The sequence below is a fragment of the Myotis myotis genome, unplaced genomic scaffold (genome assembly GCF_014108235.1).
Source record: "Myotis myotis isolate mMyoMyo1 unplaced genomic scaffold, mMyoMyo1.p scaffold_m19_p_3, whole genome shotgun sequence".
NCBI classification, from domain to species: Eukaryota; Metazoa; Chordata; class Mammalia; order Chiroptera; family Vespertilionidae; genus Myotis; species Myotis myotis.
Window position 1 is genome coordinate 209,772,833 of NW_023416335.1, and position 23,875 is coordinate 209,796,707.

A 23,875-nucleotide genomic window follows, 5' to 3' on the forward strand; every position below is an offset into this window, starting at 1 on the left:
TGTTTTGTATTATCCTTTACCCTGGAAGTGACAGAGCCTCCCACAGCAGCGGCTGAGTTTCATTGGCAGCTTTTCCCACACTTTGTAGAGCCAGCCTCTTCTCTACCCCTCTCCAAACACCAGCGGAAGCATCACACATGATTGTATAGAAGGGTGGATTTGGGGTTGAGATGTGATATTGTTGGCAATTACTGGCAAAGGAACTCAATCATAATTCTATTTTCTAGTACATGAAGGAGCATATTCTGAGGAAGGAAAAAAGTAGAGCTAATATAAATAGCAGTTTTCAACCTCAGCTTCACAATAGACTTACCTGGGGAGCTTTAAAAATATCTACATGCTTAGGTTCTTTCTTTAGAGATTCTGATTTAAATTGGTCTTGGGCATTGGTATTTTTTTTAAGCTTCCTAGGTGATTCTAATGTGCAGCCTAATTGTGAACTACTGATGTAAAACAGTGAAGACAGAAATTCTTTGGTTTGGATGTGCACACATGGTTTAATGAGGGAGACAGAAAATACTAATACCAATTAGCACAAGCAAATGACTTTGAGTAGAAGGGCTATAGAAGGTGAACTCTGGGTTGTCTTCTGATTAATAATGCTATTGTGTCTGCTCAGTCCTTATCCAGCTTACAACTCAGCTGAAATTAGAACAGACCATTCCTTGCTTGCTGGATGAGTGCCACAAAGAGGTCAGTCAGTGGCTGTGAGTACCCCTCAGATATCAGAGCTGGGCCAACCCTTCTTTGAATAGATGGGAGATGAAAATCCAGAGAGGAAAAGGGACTTGCCTGAGGTCACTGAGTCAGTGGCAGAGCCAGAGCTAGGGCCTGGGTCTTTTGATCCTGCTTCAGTACTCCTTGCAACTTCCTACCTTCCCCTTTCAATCTCCCAAATGCTACCTCCATGTGGTGAAGTCCCATCTTTCTAGTGTAATCATCCATGGCCATTCTTTATGTCCTCCTAAATATAATACAGATTTCCTTGATGAATTTATCAAGGAAATAAGTTCATTATCTTGACTTAGTATTTTTATTTGGTCTGAATTGTATACAGTATTTTGTTCTGAAGGCATTTGTTTTTATCAGCATCTAAGGTAAGCACTGAGTGGGTATGTTTAACCTGCTTTCTCCAGTATAGTCAAAGATACCAATTAAACAAGCAGCTTTTGCATTGTGTTTAAGATTTTGGAATGATCAGAATCACTTTTTTTTTTTGCAAAGGAAGACACGTTTATCTTAACACCATCAAGAGCAACATGTAATTATAAATGATATTAAATTATCATGCCACTATAATTACTCTGTATGTGATTAATATGTTAGATTGGATTTATAAGTATATATATTAGTACTTATGATGATGATGCCATTTAACCCTATGAACACTTTCTATATGCTAGTTATTGTTTTAGGTGCTTTACATGCAGTATCTCATTCAGTCTTCCCAACAACCCTATGAAGTTAATATTATTATCATTTCCCACAAGTGGCGTTAAGGGTCTTACATAAGGTGCTACAGTTAGTCAATAGGAAAGGCGAAATATATACTATTGACTCTCCCTGTGAAGTACCAAGCATACAGAGTGTTCCATAACAGTAGCTGTAGCAATGATAATAGCAATACTTTTTTTTTGCACTGAGCCAGAATTCTGTCTTTATGACGTTGCCAACTGAGAGGAATCTTTCCCCCGGAACTTCCCAGCCCAATGGGGAGACAGACACTTAGCTAAAGAGACTGATTACTGATAGTGGGGAGAGACACGCACAATGTGGGCTTTGGTGTGGATAGGGCAAGGTAAATTTTGTGGGAGCTTTGTCCTGACCCTAATTTATGGAGTGGAATATGTTCACTTTTTGTAGCTCTGTAACATGCCCTCCATGCGAGGCAGCCTGGCCACCCTGACCCTTCTCGGCAAGTTGGTGGATGCCATCCCTGCTTTGGCCGACAAGCTTGTAATGGAGCATCGTGAGTGCCTCTGAGGAAGAGCTTCTGCTCCCCTTTCACCTGCTTTGATCACTTCCCTCTGGATGGTCCATTCATTGTCTACAACTTCATTACTTCCTTTTCTAAGCTTTGGTTTCCAGCTGCAAAATGCACTCTATGTTGGCCAATTTGAAAAAGTGCTTCTCAACTCTGGTCTTGGGTTCTTTATATTCACTATTTTAAAACAACTAATTAAGTACCTAGTATGAATCTTCCTTTTGGTTGGAAGGAGGAATTAATTCTGAAATCTAGAAGCACTGTTTTCTATCAGTAAAATGCAATAAGTATCGCACAGAGGACTTACCCAAGAGTAAATCACTTTACTTTTCCAGACTTTAGTTTCCCCTTTGATTAAGTGCCCAGAAATAATTTATTGTGGTAAACTACTGGGGATTATCATCACTTCCCCACTGAGAGCAATATTTATAGTTTCATGTAGCAGTTGACATTGTGCGGTTCCCCTGGCCCCTTGGTTGTTTTCTGGACAGGTGACCTGATGGAGCATCTGGTAAGAGGTTTAGTATACCCCAGCGAGGGGGTGCAAGCTTCTGTCTGCTACCTCTATGGGAAGCTGTACTCCTCACCAACTGCAGCTGAGGTGCTTTCGGGCCATTTCCGGGAGAAGCTGTGCCCTCTCTTCCTTTCCACGCTGGATGGTGCCCAGACAAAGGAGCTACAGATCAATTGCTTGGGTAAAACATCAGGCTGCAGAGAACAGAGAGAAAGTGTTTGAGGTTTTGCTTGAGGACTTGAGGTATAGGCTCTCTAGTGGTGGGGAAGTTTGCTGCTTTGCAAAGCCATGGGTTTGGGAGATAAGATGCACAGACTGTGAAAGATGCGTAGAGTTGGTGTAGCATCTTAAGAATATTGCCTTTGGCCCTAACTGGTTTGGCTCAGTGGATAGAGCATCGGCCTGTGGACTGAAAGGTCCCAGGTTCGATTCCAGTCAAGGGCATGTAGCTTGGTTGCGGGCACACTTCCCAGTAGGAGGTGTGCAGGAGGCAGCTGATCAATGTTTCTCTCTCATCGATGTTTCTAACTCTCTATCCCTCTCCCTTCCTCTCTGTAAAAATCAATAAAATATATTAAAAAGAAAAAGAAAAAGAATATTGCCTTTGGAAGGAGAAGAGGAAAGAAAGTGGACAGCCATTTTTCTGCCTCCAGTCTTCACTGCCTATCCTGGTGCACCCTGTACTTGTTGCCAAGTTCATCTTCACCCTACACAGCTTGCATCCTGTCAGATTTTCCTATTTGGAAAATCATCTGTAGCTTCCTCTAGCCTCCAGGGTGATGTCCAGGTTTCTTTGCATGTAATTTGAGGCTCCTTAGGCAGGAGTTACAGGGAAAAGCATAGTCTGGGTGACAACAGTTTCTTTTCCCATTTTGAGCCAAGAACTCTGTTATGAACAGTCCAGGGACACACAGTGAGCATGCATTCTGAGCCAGGCTCTGTGCTGGGCTCTGAATCATAAAATTAATCAAACCCATGCTCTGTTCTGAGGGAGCTCATAGTCCAGATGTGGACAGTTAGAGTCTAGTGTCGTAAGTGCTATTATGGAGGTTGCACAGAAAAAGGTAGAATTCTGTTTAAAATAGTACTATAATTCTTATATACTAGGAGCCCAGGGTGCAAAATCGCGTGTAGTTGCCCGCTGCTGCTTGCAGCCCTGCCCACCCGCCTGCTGCCCCACCATGCTTGCAGCCCCACCCACCCGCCTGCCACTGCTCTCTGTGTTCGCCGCCCTGCCTACCCACCCTCATTGTGACTGGTCACGATCGATCGTCGCAGACACTGGCTTTTTATATATAGGGATAGAAAACTCTAAAAACGGTTAAACTAGTAAATGAATTCAGTGAAGTTGCAGGATACAAAATTAGTTGTGCTTCCACATATTAACAACAAACTATCTGAAAAAGAAATTAAAACAACAATGCCCTTTACAATAGCATTATACAAAACAAAATACTTGGGAGTATCTTCGGAGACATAAAGACGTTCCGAGGGGCTGTCTGAGGAGCTCCCTTAGGTGTCCTCTGGTGGCTCTGCTCCTCTTGCCTGACTTCCACCCCTTTGTTTTCCAGGTCTGCTGAGGCAGCTGCTGAAGTATGATCTCTTTGTGTCCATGATCATGAACAAGTCAGCCCTGGCGGAAAGTGCGGACGGTGTTGAGGGGCCACCAGGAGAGACCACACTGCCTTTGGTGCTCAAAAAGGTCCTTGTCTTGTGATACCCTGTCTCCAGATTCAGTGACGAGGGAACCCGAATGTCCCGAGCCTTGTCCTCATCCACCACTCCTTCTGTCTAGAATTTACAAAGCGTTTCCTTACCAGCCAAACAGCATGCTGTTCAAAGACTCAAAATACACTTTTTTTCAGTTGTGAATCCTTATGTTGCATCTTCCCCTTCACATCGGGCTGCCTGGGAGTGAAGAATACGTGCCACAGCGGGAACAAAGCTACCTCCGCTGTTGCAGGGATACAGCTCAGGCTTCTCAGCGTGGCACCCGAGCCCTCTTTCTCTGGACCCTGTTTACCCTTTCAGCCTTACTCACCTGTGTCTACTACTCCACAGCCCAGTGCTCCAGCCATATACAACTTCTCCCTGGTCCTGTCTACACTAGGACATCCCGGCTAGCTGTGCAGATGCGCTTCCCCTTTGCCTTCCGTTGTATGTTGATCTCTGATTCAGCTTTCAAGGCCTAGAGGGCTCCCCTGTCACCCTCGTTTTTTTAGGTAGAAGGTGCCCCTAAGTCACAGTGCTTACTCACCATATTGTGGTTGATCAGCTGGGGTCCTCTTTAGGGTGGGACCTGAGCTTGGCTGTCTGTCTGAAGGGCTCAGCACAGGGCTTGGCAGAGCTATAATCCTCATCTGCTGGCAGGAGTATCATTGATTGACCAGACTGTGGGACTCCTGCAGGAAAGAGGAGGAGCTCTGGTCAGAAGTGGGAAAGGACAGTTGGGGATAGGTGAGTTAGGGGTTAAAAAGCTAGAACAGCCCCTAACCAGTTTGGCTCAGTGGATAGAGCATCGGCCTGAGGACTGAGAGGTCCCAGGTTCGATTCTGGTCAAGGGCATGTACCTTGGTTGCGGGCACATCCCCAGTGGGAGGTGTGCAGGAGGCAGCTGATGTTTCTCGCTCTCTGTCCCTCTCCCTTCCTCTCTGTAAAAAATCAATAAAGTATATTAAAAAAAAAAAAAAAGCTAGGGCAGACTGCTCCTCCTTGTTCCCCTTGGATGTCTCTAGAATGGTCCCCACAAGGTCTGTGAAATCTAAAGATCAAGTCCTGTGCCTCTGACCCCTCCCCCCACAAAAAAACACACAACAACCCTCTTTTCTGTGTTTATTTTGCTGTTGCCATCCTGGTGGTGAGACACATCACTTCTAGGTGATGGTTTTCGTGTCCTTTCAGTGCCACTGTTTTGTTCTATTTCTCAGCTGCTGCTGTGCATAGAGACTCCTTTTCATAACCTGTAACTGCCCTCCCTGAGCTCCATCCTCATGCCTGGTGACTGGTAGTGCAGGAGGGATTCAGAGACATTAGGTTCCTGCCCTGAGGCACTCAGGCTGTGTGCTTCTGGTCCTGTCAGGTGTGTAACCAGCACTTTCTGCTTCCTGTTTCTCCAGCTCCTCCTTTCCAGGGATGAGATTCTGCAGGTGGCCAGTGCCCACTGTATAACTGCGGTGCTGGTCCACTCGCCAGCGAAGCATGCCCCGGCCTTCATTCATGCTGACATCCCTGGTAGGGGCCCCTTTGACCTTTCCTCCAAGGACCCTAGAGTTCTGACTTGGTGACCCTTGAGTCAGCAGCAGCAGCAGCAGCAGCAGTCTTGTTGGGGTTCGGTGATAGTGCATCCTGGAGGGATGGGTTGGGGGCAGGTTCAGTTTTACAGGACAGACTCTAGGAAGTAGGTCTCGTGATGTCTCAATTCTCTTGCTCCAGATTTCTTATATGACCCTGAGCAGTTTGTTACTGATCTTCATCATTTGTTTGACCATCTAGGAAAAAGCACCCAGTGTGGGCTGGTGACAAGACTCATGCACCGGGGAGGCAAAGGGAATTAATGTTTCCCAAGGGCTTGTTATGAGCCAGGAAATATTCCCCAAGGTGCTTGTAAATGTTGCCACATTTAGGCCCTCATATTTTATTTTTATGAATAAGGAAACTGAGGATCAAAGAAGGGAAATAACTTCTTTAAATTAACAAGGATATTCATTGGCAGAAAAGGGATGTAAAATAAGCCTTTCTAGTTTTAAAAACTCTTTCTCTGCATCATGCTGCTTGCCCATCTGAGAATCAGGGGATCTGAATTCTAGTCCCCTCTCTACCACTAATAATACCTCTATCTGTCTCAGTTTCTCCATCTGTTAAAAAAATGAGGTTGAACCATAACCCTGAGGGCATTTTTCAGATTTATCTGAATTAATGATCATGTTTCATGGAGAGGGTGTGTGAACAGCTAAAGTAACAGGTGTGAGATGCTGAAGAAATCTAAGGCCCCAGCATTAGTTAAGGGATCATGATTACATAGCTGTCATTTATTGTTTTCTTTCCCTCTTGTCACCAGAGTTCCTCTTTGAGCATCTTTCCGCTTCCAGCGAAGTGCTTATCTGGTCCAGCTACAACTGCTTGATACTTCTGGCAGAGGAGCCACTCTTCTTTTCCAAGTGCCACACGGTGTACGGTTGGTGTGGGGCCCTATACTAGCTCTGGGTTGGGAGGACAGCACTTTGAAGTTGGGTAGCCACAGCAGTGATAAGGGACTAACCTTCATCTTGGAGGGGCACGCTGGTTCTGATCATTTCCCTCAGCCGAGACTCGTTACCAGAGCCATAGTCAAGCAGTACTATCCCAACAGTTCTTCAGTCCTTTACTGTACTCCAGATATCTGCCCATCTAGTTAGTCCCTACGTTTTGCTGATTCATCCTTTTTTAAAAATATATTTTTATTGATTTCATAGAGGAAGGGAGAGTGTAAGAGAGAAACATCAATGATGAGAGAGTATCATTGATTGGCTGCCTCCTGTAGGACAGGGCCCCCACTGGGGATGGAGCCTGCAACTTGGGCATATGCCCTGATCGGGAATTGAACCATGACCTTCTGGCTCATAGGTCAACGTCAACCACTGAGCCACGCTGGCCAGGCTCTGTGTTCCTATTCTAAGCCAGGCACCAGGCTTGGACCTGGAAAGGGAGAGAAATATAAACAAGCTGACTAGGGCTGTGCTAGAGGAAAGTACAGCAGGTGTGGGAGCTCAGGAAAGACCCACAGCTCTGCCTGAGTGGATCCGAGAAGGCTTCCTGGAGGAGGGGAGATCCAGTGTGATTCTTTGAGGAGCAATAAGAGTGTCTAGTGGGGAAGGTGCAGCTCAGGCAGTAGGTATTCACTAAATATTTTGAGTGCCAGGGCCTGTGCTTTGGCTTGTGCTGGGTTTCAGGGAGACAGAGATAAATCCGATCAGGGTCTGCCCTCAAGATCTCACCGTCTTGTTCCATCAGCTCAACCTTGTCAGGGTGCCTCCTCGAGGGGCTGCTAACAAACATGTGCTGTGCAGAGCCTCTCACTTCTCCTGGGCGGTCAGTGAAGGAGCTACCACGCACTCATCCCTGCCTCTGCCATGTCACTTTGAGGTAGGGATCGAGTCGGTGGTGAGGAGCCTGCAGGGAAGCCTGAGGATGAACAACACAGAGCTGCACAAGCAGGGCATGCTGCTGTTTGCTGAGATCCTGACTCGGTGAGCAAAGCAGTGGAGAAGGAAAGAAGTGAAGTATTTATTTCTGGTGGGGTCAGTGATCGTTCACTCACTTGTTCCTCATTTACCACTTAGACAGCCAGAGGAGATCAAGCTGTTCACAAGCTCAGCCATGTGCAGAGATGCTGGCCGTGCCCTCCAACAGGCAGTGAGCAGCCCTGTGCTGGAGGTGGCCATGGAGGCGGTGAAGGCTATTTCTGCCTTTCTGAGGTGAGAGACAGGCAGGCTGACCTTTCCACCTCTGCATGTACCTGAGGGCCAGGTCAAGGCCAGGGCAGCTTCTAGGGGCTACTTGTCAGGGAAATTTTCTTGAATTCTATTCTATTCTTTTCTTTTCTTTTTCCCCTCCCTTCCCCTCCCCTCCCTTCCCCTTCCCTTCCCTCCCCTCTTTTTTTTTTTTTTGCCAGACCTCTTTCTTTTTTAAAAATATATTTTTATTGATTTCAGAGAGGAAGGGAGAGGGAGAGAGAGAGATAGAAACAGCAATGATGAGAGAATCATTGATAGGCTGCTTCCTGCATGCTTCCTACTGAGGATTGAGCCTGGAACCTGGGTATGTGCCCTTGATCAGAATTGAACCCGGGACCCTTCAGTTCGCAGGTTGACTCTCTGTCCACTGAGCCAAACCAAATAGAGCTGAATTTTTTTCTTCCTGATACTCTGTTGTTCTCTCTTCTTGGAACTGACATTCAGATGTTGGACATCCTGGATTGGTCATCTAATTTTCTTTGTTTTATGTAAATTCTTCATCTTTTTGTCATTATGTAGTAGTTTCTGGGAGATTTTCTTGATTTTATCTTTCAACCCTTCTATTGAGTGTTTTATTTCTGCTTTCATATTTTTTAATTTTACTTTTTAATTTTTATACATAATATGCTTCATGCTGCCTAATACACTGAATAACTTTCTAGCAGGGGTAGATGCACATAACTGCGTTATTTTTCATCAATCAGGAAAATGCTTCAGTAATCAATGTTCTCCAAATCTTTTACATAGTAACAATTAACTCCAGAAAGGCCTGTCTCTTTCCATCAAAGTCCACTGATAAGAATAATAGCAACCTTTTCTTCTTCTTGGCAACGTTTTTTCAGACATCACAGAATTCTCAGCTGCTGCAGTTCCCAGTAGCTAGCAATGTCCCCTCCAGTGAGTTCTTCTGGCTTATGCGCCAGAACTGTTCAGAAAGAAAAAATTTTACTCTACCTTTAAGGTGTCTCTGGCTGGTCTAATTAAATAGACATGAGACAGATTAACAGGAGAAAAACCAAATTTAGTAACATGCATACCCTCCTGTATACATGGGAGAGACCTGGGAAAACTGAGTAACTCCTCTGCTTTTATATTTTTAATTTGGAAGAGTTCTTTCTGAGAGAGCAGGACGTCCGGCTCGTGATTGCACATCTCCGTGTCACGCGCGACTAACGAGCGATTTAAAAATGGGTGATGTTGAGAAGGGCAAGATTTTTGTTCAGAAGTGTGCCCAGTGCCATACTGTGGAAAAGGGAGGCAGGCACAAGACTGGGCCAAATCTCCATGGTCTCCTTGGGCGAAAGACAGGTTAGGCCCTGGATTTTCTTACACGGATGCCAACAAGAACAAAGGTATCACCTGGGGTGAGGCTACACTGATGGAGTATTTGGAGAATCCCAAGAAGTACATCCCTGGAACAAAAGTGATCTTCGCTGGCATTAAGAAGAGTGCAGAGAGGGCAGACTTGATAGGTTATCTCAAAAAAGCTACTGAGTAATAGTTGGCCACTGCCTTATTTATTACAAATGTCTCATGACTTTTTTTATGTGTACTGTATTTAAATTGATCTCATACACCAGAATTCAGATCATGAATGGCTAATAGAGCATTTCTTTCGGGCAGTCCTGATTTAAATAAGATTGGCTTGTGGTTGAATGAATATGGTCAACTTTTTGAGCTTTGATGATAATTTTGGTTCAGCAAGCACTGCCACTGTCCTCCCTTCTAACAATATGGTGGGACTTGATTCCTAGTGTTCAGCTTTTCACAGAGGTGGTGAGTGCCATCTCAAAACCTGTAGGAGATTGGCTTACATTTAGATTTATACGACTGGTTGTATTAATATGTTTAAATTCTGAGGAAACCCCTTCACTGTCTCTTAGACCTGCAAGACTAGCTTGTGTTTCAGGTTGTGTTCATTAGCTTGTTAAAAGGAAGGTCTGCAGATAAGCTGTTAGTGACCATTTTATCTCTTTGGTCCCAACTTTGCCAATTTAATAAAATTCCCTGTATCTAAACTGTTGCCTTTTACTGAATGAAAGGCATTTTAGTGTGGTTTCTGTATAATATCAAATAAAGAGTAAAAAAAAAAAAAAAGAAAAAAAGAAAGAGTTCTTTCTAATTCTCTGCATATTTTAAATAGCATTTTTATTTTGTATTTATTTCATGGATATAATTTTTAAATACCAGCCTTTTGTTTTAGTCTAGAATTTCCCCCCACACTCCCTTTCTCCTAATTATTCCTTCTGCCTAAAATACTCTTTCCTTAAATCTTTGTATGAGTGGCTTCTTTCCATCATTCAAGTCTCATTCAGAACATCGTTCCCTAACTGCCTGGTTATGCTATTATAGCACCTACCAAACACTTGGTAGTTCTTATATATTCACTTGCTTTTTGTCTCACCTCAACATATATCTATATCTATATATATAAAAGCCTAAGTGACCTGCCAACCGGCCGGCAGCTATGACACTCACTGACCACCAGTGGGCAGACGCTCAACGCAGGAGCTGCCGAGCAACAGTGACTTTGTAGAGTGCCCTCTCATACTACTCCGGGACCCCTTGGGGAATGTCAGACTGCTGGTTTCGGCTCGGTCCCCACAGTTTAGGCTGAGGGACCCACCTGCCGGAAGGACTCTGCTCACTCTGCAGACCTCCACAGACGCTGCCCCAGGGGAGGGACTGCAGGAGGTTGGCTCCAGGGCGTGTCTGGCCTGTCTTACCCAGTCCCACCCTGTCAGCCACCTTCTAATTAATTTCCTTTCAATGTGCACGAATCCGTGCACCAGGCCTCTGGTATCTTTATAATCTTTAAGAGATCAGGGACAATGTCATTTTTTTCACTGTGCTATGCCTTTCTCCCAATAGGTAGTCAGTATATGAATGAAGGATGTTAAAATGGATGATAAGACTAAAAGATTTTAGGGTCAAGATGGGAAATTATTCCTTAGCAAGATGCTTGATGTCTTAGAAAAAATGATGGAGGAAAATCATATTTATTTATGTAGTAACTTTTGTTTCCACATTTTCACTTTTAAAAATCTAACAAAGTAACATATTCAAAAAATAAAAAATATATGAAGTTTATAATGAAATGGTACAGTCCTCTGTCCTTGTTTCCTAAAGGAAACTAATTTTAACTCATTTTGGTTTTAGTTCTGGTGATTAATAACCTACATGTAAACAATATTTTTATAATGTTTTATAATGTTTCTTTTTTTGTGTTTTTATTGATTTTAGAGAAAGTAAGAGAGAGAGAGGGATAGAAACATCTATGATGAGAGAGAATCATCGATTGGTTGCCTCCTGCTTGCCCCCTACTGGAGACTGACCCCACAACCTGAGCATGTGCCTTGACTGGGAATCGAACTGTGACTTCCTGGTTCATGGGTCGACGCTCAACCACTGAGCCACACCAGTCAGGTTATGGTCTCTTCTTTAACCATAGCTAAGTCTTTGTGATTTGACTCTAGGTTGGTTCTAAAAATTGACAAAAAATAGCATTTACATTACAATTTTACTTTTTAATTTTTATTCATAATATGCTTCATGCTGCCTAATACACTGAATAACTTCTGTTTCTTTTCTCCCTTTGTCCTTTCCTAGATTTAAATCTCTAAATCTGGGGCATGAATCCCAGTGAGGGCGGGATGAGGAAGCCAACAGGGTAGCAAAGCATAGAGCCAGAGAAGTGTCAGTCAGATGTGCCCATGCAGAGCTGGAAGTCTCCCCGGTCGGTGTTATGGGACTGGTAGCCCTTTCAAGCAAGAGGTAGTAGTTGAGCTGAGCTATGAGGGATGAGGTAGATTTAGATTTGTGGAAGGATCAGGTTTAGCTAGAACATGTTGGTAGGTAAGTGTAGGGGTTACTCAGAGTATAGTAGCCAGTGTGGCCAGCAGTCGTGTGAAGGGGATTATACAAGAAGAAGTCAGAAAGCTGGTTTGGTCAGAATTGTGGATAGTGATGGGTAGGGGCTGGTTATTAATCTTTAGACTATTTTAATTTTGACTTTCATTTCCAAGAATGTTTACTGAGATGGTTCCTCTGAAGTGGAACACAACTCGAACAAGGAAAAAGGAGTGAGAATTGCTGAAGAGAATTTTAAGTCCGTAGGACAACGCTACATCTACTGAGCCAAACTGGCTAGGGCTTGCTGAAAAGAATTTAAAGATGGGGGAACCAGGGCTTGACAGTCAGTGTAGGATTGAAACTTAGAGCTTCCAGAAATGAAGAAGGAAACAGGAAATCAAGCCTAAATTATAGACTGAGTGCCTGTTAGAAGGCTCAACAGATTACTCTCAATGTTCAAGAAAGGCCAAGTGATGAAGGTTAGCATAGGTTTCTCCTTAATTACTGCTCTGGGTTGAATAGTGTGGGCTCCTAAATGCAGTGACCTTATAAGGAGAGGAGGCTTGGGACATACAGTGACAGACACAGACAGAGGGAAAATGACCGTGGGAAGACAGGCAGAAATTGGAACGATGCAGCTGCAAACCGATGACCAGGATTGCTGGCAACCACTAGCATCTGAGGCAAGGCGGGATTCTTCCTAGAGCCGTTAGAGGGAGCCAACACCTTGATTTCAAAACTTAGAGCCTCCAGAACTGTGGGAGAATACATTTCTGTTGTTTTAAGCCAAGCAGTTATTGATAATTTACTGCAGCATCCCTAGGAAACCAATACTGCTACCTTATAACCTGCCAAGTAGTCATTCATTCATTTAACATATTTTTTATGTAGCATCAATTTATAATGCATCTAGCTCTGTTTAGGTAAAGTGAAAAGATGAAACTGGTCCTTGGCTTCCTGGAGCTCACAAGGAGACTAGTCAGTGACGGTTGCCTTCTTTGAGTCTGTAGAATAAGCAGGTTCAAATGGACCTCAGCGTGTTACTTTTCACATTTAACCAGCACTCCCAATGATTGCAGCCCCAAAAGTAGTCTCAGCCTCTGCTTATAATCTCCAAGAACAGCGAGCTCACTTCTTCTTAGATAGTCCCCTCTATCTGATAGAGTTTTGACTCTTAGAAAGTTCTTTTGTATACTGAAATAAAAATCTAGGTCCTGATAACATTTCCTTATTGATCCAGTTTTTCCTCATCAAGGTAACAGAGCAAATTTGATCCTTCTTCCCCAAGAAGAGCTTATCACTTACCTGAGAACAGTGACCAGGTGCATCTCTTGATGCACCTTCAGTTCTAGACAGTACTTCTTTCACCAGGAGGTCCTTCTGAGTGAGAAAATCCACTGTATCCTTAATAACAACAATAATAGTCATAACTGTCATTTATAAAGACTTAGTATCTATTAAGCATACTGACTTGATCTTAGAATAATTCTATGTGGAGAGTACTACTAACTCTCATTTAATAGATGAGGAAACAGTGTTAGAGAGAATGAGGAATGTGTACAAAGTCATGCATCTAAATAAGTGCTGGGGCAAGGGTTTTTATCAGAGCAGATCCTGGCCCTGTGTTCTGATCAACCACATTGCTCCCCATTGCCCTAGGACAGTGACGGCGAACCTATGACACTTGTGTCAGAGGTGACACGCAAACTCATTGTTTTGGTTGATTTTTCTTTGTTAAATGGCATTTAAATATATAAAATAAATGTCAAAAAGATAAGTCTTTGTTTTACTATGGTTGCAAATATCAAAAAGTTCTATATGTGACACGGCACCAGAGTTAAGTTAGGGTTTTACAAAATGCTGACACGCCGAGCTCAAAAGGTTTGCCATCACTGCCCTAGGACCTGGGCATCTTGGAGTACCCTTACCTCGCCCTAAGCCTGCCTTTGTCTCTGGATGCAGGAAGGACCATCAGAGTGCTCCGCCCGTGCAGTACAGGGAACTGCGGTCCTTGCTTGAAGCCATGCTGCACCGCTGTGCCGATTTCTCCCAGATCCCATTGAGCAGGAGGCCCCTGGTCAGTGAACTGCAGTCTGGAGATCATGCTGTAATGTGTTTTAGTATAATTACCTTTGTATGCCACTATACCTACATTGAGATGTTATTTTCCCCCCTAACTACAGAGCTGTGAGGCTTAATAATTGCTATTTTTACAGATTAGGAAACTGAAGTCATAAGGGTTAAATAATTTTCCTATAAAGTTCAAAACTAACAAGTACCTCATTTTGGATAGTAAATCCCAGGGTATCTGTACCAAGCCTACTACACTCTCTGTCTTTTATATTATTCAAGCAGGTATGCTAAACATGCTCACAAAATTATTTAAGGCTAGATTTACTAGAATCTTAGAAAGAATTTGACTAATATGCAATGTATTGAATTATTGGTTTTTAATGGTCCATGGACTTAAAATACCAGAAAAGATACTGTTAATATGAATACTGATTATGTCTTTCAAGATTAATTTTGGAAGTCAAGGTCTTCATACCTAATGGGGTGGAGATTTTTATGTGTTTTGAAGCAGCTAATGTGGGCATTACAACCAGTCAGGCCAGTGTCCACCAGCCTGTGGCCGCTTTATGAACAAGAGCCAGTTCTGTGGTTCAAAGGGAAACAGATGGTTAAGGTTCCCCCTTCTCCCATTTTTTAAAGGAGCTGTAAGGTGGCTAGATTGCGAGGAGATAACACTAGAAAGTGTTAGGTATATGGGAATGACAGACTTCAGGTGAGAGGAGGTCCGTAGTCCTCTACGCACAGACTGGGACCCAGAGTAGGTACCTGACCCAGGCTTCCTTCTCTCCTCACCTCAGGGCCGTGCCTCCAGTAGAGATTTGGAGAAGGCCATTCTTCGAAGGGGAACGTTTCTCCTGAGCACTCTGGAGGGATTTAGGAATGCCTGCAGGTGAGGGGCCTTCTATGGTCTAAAATAGTGGTATGGAGGGTGGGCTTGGAAAGGAATCAAAGGATGAAGTTCTTGATTTCTAATGCTTTGCTGCATAGTGAGAGGACTTTGGCTGGCGTGGGGGTCGGGGATATGTGTGGGTGTGGAGGGTGTGTGTGAAGGAGGTTTGAAGACATGTAGCTAGAGTAGAAGGTTTCTAGAAATTCCCTTCTGGTGAAGTTTGTGTTACTGTATAATGTTCTGTGTGTGTGTACTGTGTTTGTGTTCTGGTGAAGGTTGTCTCATTCAACTTTGTTCCTCTTCCCAAATAACTGAGCTACATGCTTGTTGGATTAATTCAGTTCACATTTATGGTGCTTTTAAAAAATATCTACTGTGTCCCAGGCCTGGTGCTAGGTAGTGGAAGTAGAAAGACAAGCTCACAGAGATTGTTTTGTCTACATATGTGGGATTCATTAGGTCGGTGGTCAGCAAACTGCGGCTCGCGAGCCACATGCGGCTCTTTGGCCCCTTGAAGTGTGGCCCTTCCACAAAATACCGACTTCTGCGCATGGGCCACGAAGTTTCAATCGCACTGTACGAGCGCGCCGGCACGTGGTATTTTGTGGAAGAGCCACACTCAAGGGGCCAAAGAGCCGCATGTGGCTCGCGAGCCGCAGTTTGCCAACCACTGCGATTAGGTTGTCACAGATCCGAGGAAGGTGTTTCAGGTAGAGAGCAGCATCAGTAAAGGCAGAGAGATGTGAAACAGCAAACTGGGTGGGATGCTCAGGGAAGCATCTGTACGAGGGTGGAAGAGTCATTTATTATGAGAGAGGGGGTGGGAGCACGAAGCTGGGGAGGTAGCCAAGGGCCAGGCCCTCCCTCTGAGGCCTCTTGAGTTTTCTCCAGATCTGTTGTTAGGGATACTTCCTCCAGATCCTGAGCTCAGGCATTCCTCTAGGAGGATGCTTCTCACCTCTGTGTTACCTCGGTAGAGGGGGATATACTCACACACCGATTTCTCAGGTTGGCTGTGGAATTCCAGAGCGAGCCTTCGGCCCAGGAGAATCCATTCACGGCTCCCAGCGCCGAGAAGGAAGACACCTTGGAGGCCTTCTCAGAATTTCTTCTCAGTGTCTGTGACTCCGCTTGCATCCCCATGGTGATGGTGGGTTCCCTGAGCCACGGGCAGAGTGAAGCTTGGGGTGGGGAAGAATGTGAGTGTGAGCCTGGCCTGGAGATGCCAGGCAGTGACTACTCAACCGGACCTTCTGAGGCAGCGGTCGCCAACTGGTGGTCCGTGAGGTCCGAAAGGTTGGTGACCGCTGGTTTAAGGAAACCGGTGGAGCAGCGGTCGCCAACTGATGGACCGCAGACCACTGGTGGTCCGTGAGGTCCGAAAGGTTGGCAACTGCTGTTCTGAGGTTCTCAGCGGGGTTGTTCTTGCAGCCACTTTTCCTTTGGTTTTAAAAACGAAGTGTAGTATTTCATTGTAACACTAATAGATGCCTCTTGAGAAAAAGTAGAAAACAGTAATAATAAAATAAATAGGTAGTGTTTATGGGGTGATAAATGCCTTATATTCATTACCTAGTTTGATCATCCCAGTGACCCCGTGAGAGGGAGCTATAATTTCCGCCAGTTTAAAGAGGGTATTGTCATATTCCTGTGGTTATAAAGCAAGTGCATGACGGTACTGAGGTTTGAACCCATGTGTCCTGCATAGTAAAGCATAGCGATGAATGTCTGTGATCCAGACTAAGGAACACAAATGTGTTCTGTGTAGTGAGAGATGGTCACTCTGGAGACAGACCTGGTCTGGAAGAAATTCATTTTGAGCTGACTTGAGCTGGAGATGGAGGAAGATCTGGGTCCAGAGCTGTTGACTGCCCAGCTGACATTGAGTGAATCCTGTCCTGATTGAGGGTTGGACATCTGTGAGCCTTTGAAGAGTCCCTATTAGTCAGCATGGCCATCTGGGAACAGTAGGGCAGCAGGGAGGCATCCTCTGGTTTGGTCCCCCCCCCCCCCCCCCCGCCGCCCCATTGATTTTTAGAGAGAGTGGAGGGGAGCGAGGAAGGGAGGGAGGGAAAGAGAGAGAGAGAAGAGAGAAGAGAGAAACATCAATGTGAGAGAGACACATCAATTAGTTGTCTCCTGCTCATGCCCCAACCAGGGTTGGGGATCGAACCTGCAACCCAGGTCCATGCCCTTGACTAGGAATCGAACCCAAGACCCTTTGTTGTGTGAGCTGATGCTCTAAACACTGAGCACACCAGCCAGGGCCATCCTCTGCGTCTGACAGGGTAGAACCGCTTTTCCTTGAAGAGGCCTGTGAGCCAAGGTGCCAAGGTCTTCAGATTGGTAACTGTAGGAGCCATGGGTTGTAGCCCTGATTGACACAAACAGTAACACTTGGGCAATTCACATTGATGTCCTCATCTGCTCTGCCTTCCTCTTAGATTTATAAAGTGTTAGAGCTAGATCTAGAATAGACCATAGAATTGTTATTCTTGCTTTCTACTTTTCTGTATTTCACACTATGTATTTTCTAAGGTGTTTAAAAAAAAAAAAACTTGGTTAAAAACCAAAGGAACAGTATCTTAAGAGTCATGTTCTGAGGTCCCAGATCTTCTTTACAGATAGGGAACCGAGACACTGAGAAGGATGGGAGGGGTGGGGAGGAGGGGAATGACCCAAGGACACAGTGATCTGGTGCAGAGCTTGAACTAGAACCCAAGTTTCTCTACTCTTTTTTAAAAAATATATATTTTTATTCATTTTAGAGAGGAAGGGAGAAGGAGAGAGAGATAGAGACATCAATGATGAGAGAGAATCATTGCTCAGCTGCCTCCTGCATGCCCCATACTGGGGATTGAACCCGCAGCCTGGGTATGTGGCCTGATTGGGAATTGAAAAGTGACCTCCTGGTTCAATCATTGAGCCACGCCAGCCAGGCCATGTTTCTCTACTCTTAATTCAGAGCTCTGTCTACTACGTCAGGCTGTCTCATAACTGTTCAAAGATCACATCAAAAATAAATGTGAAGGCAGTTTGTAAACTGTATTATTATTACTATGGCTACAGTAATAGGAAATGGGTGTCACTCTGCATTATCATTTAGAAAGTACCTCTCACATACCAGATCTCGTTTGTTTCTGGGCAGTAGAACTTGTTGTTACTCCTGTTTCACCCTTTTTGATACAGAGGCCCAGAGGGGTAAAGTACCTGACACTATTAAGTGATGGATCATAAGCCTTGGATGTAGGCTTGTGACTTCAGTTTCCTTCCATTGAAAGGGTTTAGTCTACCGTTTCAGATTTGATGCCAGTTTTGCTAATGATTTTTCTTCTTCAGAGGCTCATCCCTGGTGGGCTGTGTTCTCCCTCCTGGTTCTTTTCAGAGGCACTTGGAGCAGGCCACTCATCCAGCCTTGATGGAAGTTTTCCTTTCAATTCTACACAGCCTCTTTGTCATCGTTCCCCACATGAAGGAGAAGTTCTCCAAGAAGCTCGGTAGGCAGAAAGCCAGAGTGGACGTTGGGAGGGAGGCAGGCACCTTAGGCAGCTGCTCAGATGCTCAAAGAGCATAACCTGTTGATGGGAAGTTGACATATTTGTTCAGAATCAAATCTGCTCTGCCAGTGTTGAGTGGAAGGGAATATCATTCAGAAAACAAAGTCCTTAAAAGCAGTTCTCAAGTTTTTTTTTTTTTAATATATTTTTATTGATTTTTTACAGAGAGGAAGGGAGAGAGATAGAGAGTCAGAAACATCGACGAGAGAGAAACATCGATCGGCTGCCTCCTGCACATCTCCCACTGGGGATGCGCCCGCAACCCTGGCACATGCCCTTGACCGGAATCGAACCTGGGACCCCTCAGTCCGCAGGCCGACGCTCCATCCACTGAGCCAAACCGGTTCTGGCAGCAGTTCTCAAGTTTATTGATACTTCTCTTAGAGTGTCCTGGAGGTTCCAGTTCAAAGCCCTCAATATACCTCTTTCCATATTACTGTCATACTCCATATTCCCTCAGACCTCATGATATGTTCAGCATCTCTTATGCCTGAGCACCGAATGCCCAAAGTACCCCCAGTCATTGTGTCAACTGAGAAACTTCCCACATGCGTTCAGATGCCTTCTAGGGGAGCGGTAGCCCTGTGTGAAGCTGCTGTCTAGCTCTATACAGAAGTGCCTTCCTAAAATTGACCCCAAGTGGCTCCTGACTCTAGCCTTCTCTAGGCCTTCTTGCATCTGTTTATTTTAGTCTCTCGGTCATTTTTGTTGTTGTTGTTAACCCTCACCCAAGGATATTTTTCCCATTGGTTTTTAGAGAGAGTGGAAGGGGGAGGGAGGGAGAGAGAGAGAGAGAGAGAGAGAAAGAAGCTCCTGCACAGTTCCAGGAGAGGGGAGGGTGGGGGGCTGTGTGGGAGAGAGAAAAAAGCAGGGCCTTTGTTGTTAGCACATGTGGGTTGGGATTCTTACTTCATCCCTTACTTGTTTACTGATATTGGGCAAATCAGTTTTCTTATCTCCAATGTCCTCAGTTAGAACATGGTGATGATCATCAGAATTAAGTGAGATAACATGTAGATTTCCTGAATGACTGTACCCCTTGGTCTACACTGGAGTGCCAGCCAGCACACACTTCTTTCCTTCCTTTTACCCATTCTTCTTGCCTGCCATATTTCAGGAGCCAAGAGGATCCAGTCTTGGTGTGCTAGATGGGTAGAGCTTCAGATGTGCTAATCTCTGGGGTACAGTGGTGGGGAGCAAGGGATGTAGAGAAAGGCTGTGTGTGGGAGATTTAGAGTATGCAGCATGAAGCCAGCTAGAACAGGATCAGGGGCCCAACCTGCAGGAGAGAAGAGGGAAGCAGGCACTGCCAGCCAAGAGTTGGGCAGAGACCTGGAGTAGTGGGGGTAGAGAGACTTTGGGTCCCTGAGAGACTGGGCCAGGAGGAGCCCTTCCAGCAGACAAGCTGGGCACCCCCTCCCTGCGGGAGTCATGGGTTAAACTGCTATCCCAGCAAGTTGCTGTGAAACTCAGCGGGATGCTTTAGCCCCAGGACAGAATACAGATTCTCCCCAGCACTGGAGCTGGTGCGGTGGGAGCTCTTGATGTTCTTGTTTAGAATCCTGCTTTTATCTCCGTTCCACAGCCACCTGTGAGGTATAGATATTGAAACTGATTCTCGAAGGGGTTAAATAAGTGCTCCAGTGTCATAGTCCTAGATAGGGAAGGAGCAAAATTTGAGCTCTGGTCTGCATGACTTTAACACTAGTTCTCCTTGGTGCCCCCCAGACTTGGGAATCTCTAATGCATCTGGTTTAAACCGCTTTCTGCTTTCCTCCCACTTTCCCCAAGCTGCCTCATCCTTCATACGACTCACTCTGGAACTGAAGGCCAGGTTCTGCAGTGGCCTGAGGTACGTATGGTCCCAGGCAAAATTAATGGTCAAGGAGCCAGCATCCTCGACTGGACACGTGGAAATTTCTGACTGGTGTGGTTTAGTCATAGGACTTGTGGGGGCACTGACGCAGTATCAGAATTACTCAGTAACCAGTCATATGAGCTAGACTTGCGTCTATAGCTTGTATTTCATCTGGCTCTGGTAAGGCCCTCCATCCATGTGATAATTGGATGGGCATCTCTCACATGAAAACTGGAAGGGTTCTTAGAGATCATTTGTGTAACCCCTCATTTTACAAATGGGGAAACAGAGGCCCTCCGAGGGTAGGGGATGCAGTGAACATCAAGAAAGAGTCATGTTCTAGCGGCCACCAGCCCAGCAATTCCAGAGGAGAAACTCTTATTCAGAATAGTCTGTCTTCTTAGGTTCCTGTTTTTTTGTTTTGTTTTGTTTTGTTTTAATTGATTTTTAGATAGAGGAAGGGAGAAAGAGAGAAACACAATATGAAAGAGAAGCATTGATCAGTGGCCTCTGGCACATGCCCTGCCAGGGGATTGAACTCACAATCCGGGCATGTGCCCTGACTGGAATTGAACCTGCCACCTGTACAGGACAACGCTCCAGCTCACTGAGCTACACCAGCCAGGGCTAGAGCAGCCCTGTTTACCTTCCCATTTGTGATTTGCCACCTGTCTCTGCATGTACTTGGCAGGTTCCGTTTGTTACTGTCTACAGGGCAGAATCCACCTGTCCTTTCATGCCTGGGAATAGAACACCCAGTATTCAGGAGAAAATATGGGGGTCCAGCTGGATTCAAAGTCATCGTTTTGGATGTTTTGTTGTTCTCCTTGAGTACCCGTTTGGGGTCAACAGCTTCCTCTTTTTTTGTATTCCTCAGCCCTTTCCTGACCCAGGAACACATTGTTGTTTGTATGTTTTGTGAAATTGGAACTTAGTGGCCTCCTTGATTTATTTTTTCAGCAAATTTTTAATTAATAATTATATGGACCAAGTGCCTAACTTACAGCTCTGGATAGCAGGTTTTATATTTACTTTTTTTTTTGTAATTGTCACCAGAGTACATAACATGCTTAGACAAAGTAGGAGAGGGAGGGAGGGATTGAGTGATAGTCTTCCACACTCCCCGACTGGGGATCAAATCTGCAACCTAGATATGTGCCCTGCCTGGGAACTGAACCGACAGCCTTTTGGTACATGGGATTACACTCAGCCAACTGTGCCAGTCTACCCAGGCTCCATATTTACTTTTTTTTTAATCCTCACCCGAGGATATTTTTCCATGGATTTTTAGAGAGAGTGGAAGAGAGAAGGAAAGACAGAGAGAAAGATCCATGTGAGAGAAACACATGGAGTGGTTGCCTCCTGCACGTGCCCTAACCAGGGTCCGGGTCAGGGAGGAGCCTGCATCCGAGGTATGTGCCCTTGACTGGAGTTGAACCCGGGACCCTTTGGTCTGCAGGCTGATGCTTTATCCACTGAACCAAACCAGCTAGGGCCATATTTACTTTTTTATAGCCACCTTGAGACCTCCTCTACCAAGGCCACGGTTAGACTATCACTGGGCTCTGGCACAAAGCAGTGGCACCCCAGTACATGTAGGGATAATGCTGTCCCAGCCAAAGTAGCAATGTCTTCTCTCATGTGTTCTCCAAGTCACTCAGCCCTAAACCAGGTGTGTTCCAGTTTCCTCTACTACTTGTGCACCAACCTCCTCTCAGCTCCAGAGAATACAGGGCCACCTTCCCAAGAAGGTAAGATGCTGCTGGCTGACTACTCATGAGGTCTGTGGTGGTCTTTTAGAGTCTTTTGTTGCTGCTGTTGTTAATCCTCACCCATTTTCTTTTTTTTAGGAGAGACTAGAAGGGAGGGAGAGAAGGGGAAGAGAGAGAGAGAGACAGAGAGAGAGAGAGAAACATGGCACTCATCACATGTCCTGTGGTTATTTGTCTCATCTGTTTTCCCCACCAGCTGCCTGGAGGTACTGGAGATAGGGCCTGTGTCTCACAGCCTGGTCTAGAGTAGCCACTCAGTGAATATTTGTCAAATGAATGAATGAGAGACTGTATCCATGTAACCTTTAGTCTCTCCTGGTCGGCTGAAAGCTCCATAAAGGAAGAGGGGATTCTGATTTGCTTTTATCCTGCATGTACCCTGCTACCTTGTGCAGTACTCTTCATGTAGCAGATACTTACGTGCTCATTACTACTCTCATGTGTTCTCTGTGTGGCTTTCTCTAATTATTTTCTCGCCAGAACTCTCTGCAGTGTCTGAGGTCCTGCAGCACGGGCTGCCCCAGATAAGCAGCAGGAGCCCTGAAAGCCTTGCCCTCCTGTCGGATTGCCAGTATGTGGAGGCAGCTGCTCGCCAGAGACAGTTCTGCATCCTGCTCCTCTTCTACCTGGCCTACATGCACGAGGACAGGTCTCCCTCCCCCAGAAATTTGCCCATTAACCACATAAATGCCTACTGATAAATACAAGGAGAAGGGGTGGACTGGCTGCCAGAGCGGGCCCTCCTGACCTCCAGAAGTAGCATCCTTCTTTTTAACAATGCCGGTTCAGCTGGCTCTTCCACCTTCCGGGTGTGAGTGAGGAGTCCTGGTCCCTAACAGCCTTGCACAAAGCATGGAACCGTGTGTTGTGAGTGTGATAATGCTTTGCTAAGTATATATGGCCCGGTCTTTGTGCAAGGTGTCATTAGGCTGTGGACATGCTGGAGCCGAATGACAGTGGCTACGGGAGGATGTGGCAAGGCTGGACAGCTGTCTCTGCCTTTCTCACTCAGACCCTCTTTGGTTGACAGGCTTGTCTCAAAGGCAGACTTATCTGTGGCTGTGCAGAGCTTCCTCCTGTCTCTGCAGGCCCAGGGTGAGCGCCCTCCACTTGTGGTTCTCAGGGCATCCATCTATCTGCTTGCCATCTGCCAGGACAAAGATGATGCCCTGGATGAGGTATGGGCTACACTCCCGGCACTCCTCCTCCTGCACCTCTGGGCACTGTGGCTCCTTGGGAGACTGATGTTGTGTGTATAGAGAAGAGAGAGAGCTGCGGTAGGGAGAGGGGGGAGGGTGCTGACACATACAGAGCCTATGTAATTTAGTTAATTCTCTCAACAGTCCTGGGAAGCAACGATTATTATTTCCTTTTCACAGACAAGAAAGTCAAGACTTGGGTTAAAGTCATTTTCTCTAGGTCACACAGGTAATCGATGGGGAGCCAGACTTCAACACAGACTTGACCAATTCCCAAGGCTCTTTTCTTAGCACCAAGTCCAGTTTGTGTAGGAGAGTGGTGTGAGGATTTCCTCCTAGTAACAGTTTACCAACAAAGCGGGTTGCTGAAACCCACATTATTGTTTTTTGTTGTGTGTGTGTGTGTGTGTTTTTTTTAAGCAGATTTTTAAAAATATATATTTTATTGATTTTTTACAGAGCGGAAGGGAGAGGGATAGAGAGTTAGAAACATCAATGACAGAGAAACATCGATCAGCTGCCTCCTGCACACCCCCTACTAGGGATGTGCCCACAAGTAAGGTACATGCCCTTGATCTGAATCGAACCTGGGACCCTTCAGTCCACAGGCCAACGCTCTATCCACTGAGCCAAACTGGTTAGGGCTTTAAATATATTTTTATTCTCTAGCTCTTTATTCAGAGAG

At 45.3% G+C, this 23,875-nt stretch overlaps 1 protein-coding gene and 1 pseudogene across 1 annotated transcript in view; both read left to right on the forward strand.

Moving 5' to 3' along the window:
* Positions 1 to 23,875, forward strand: part of MEI1 (meiotic double-stranded break formation protein 1) — a 58,158-nt gene that overhangs the window by 6,269 nt on the left and 28,014 nt on the right. The window contains exons 4-19 of the mRNA XM_036299057.1: positions 620 to 693; positions 1,864 to 1,969; positions 2,476 to 2,679; positions 4,070 to 4,200; positions 5,615 to 5,729; positions 6,556 to 6,672; positions 7,624 to 7,723; positions 7,817 to 7,951; positions 13,805 to 13,919; positions 14,713 to 14,804; positions 15,813 to 15,954; positions 18,190 to 18,301; positions 20,153 to 20,213; positions 21,873 to 21,970; positions 22,472 to 22,640; positions 23,022 to 23,169. Coding sequence (XP_036154950.1) covers positions 620 to 693; positions 1,864 to 1,969; positions 2,476 to 2,679; positions 4,070 to 4,200; positions 5,615 to 5,729; positions 6,556 to 6,672; positions 7,624 to 7,723; positions 7,817 to 7,951; positions 13,805 to 13,919; positions 14,713 to 14,804; positions 15,813 to 15,954; positions 18,190 to 18,301; positions 20,153 to 20,213; positions 21,873 to 21,970; positions 22,472 to 22,640; positions 23,022 to 23,169 — 1,919 coding nt within the window. The remainder of the gene's footprint in view (positions 1 to 619; positions 694 to 1,863; positions 1,970 to 2,475; positions 2,680 to 4,069; positions 4,201 to 5,614; positions 5,730 to 6,555; positions 6,673 to 7,623; positions 7,724 to 7,816; positions 7,952 to 13,804; positions 13,920 to 14,712; positions 14,805 to 15,812; positions 15,955 to 18,189; positions 18,302 to 20,152; positions 20,214 to 21,872; positions 21,971 to 22,471; positions 22,641 to 23,021; positions 23,170 to 23,875) is intronic.
* On the forward strand, positions 9,178 to 9,643 carry LOC118649431 (annotated as a pseudogene).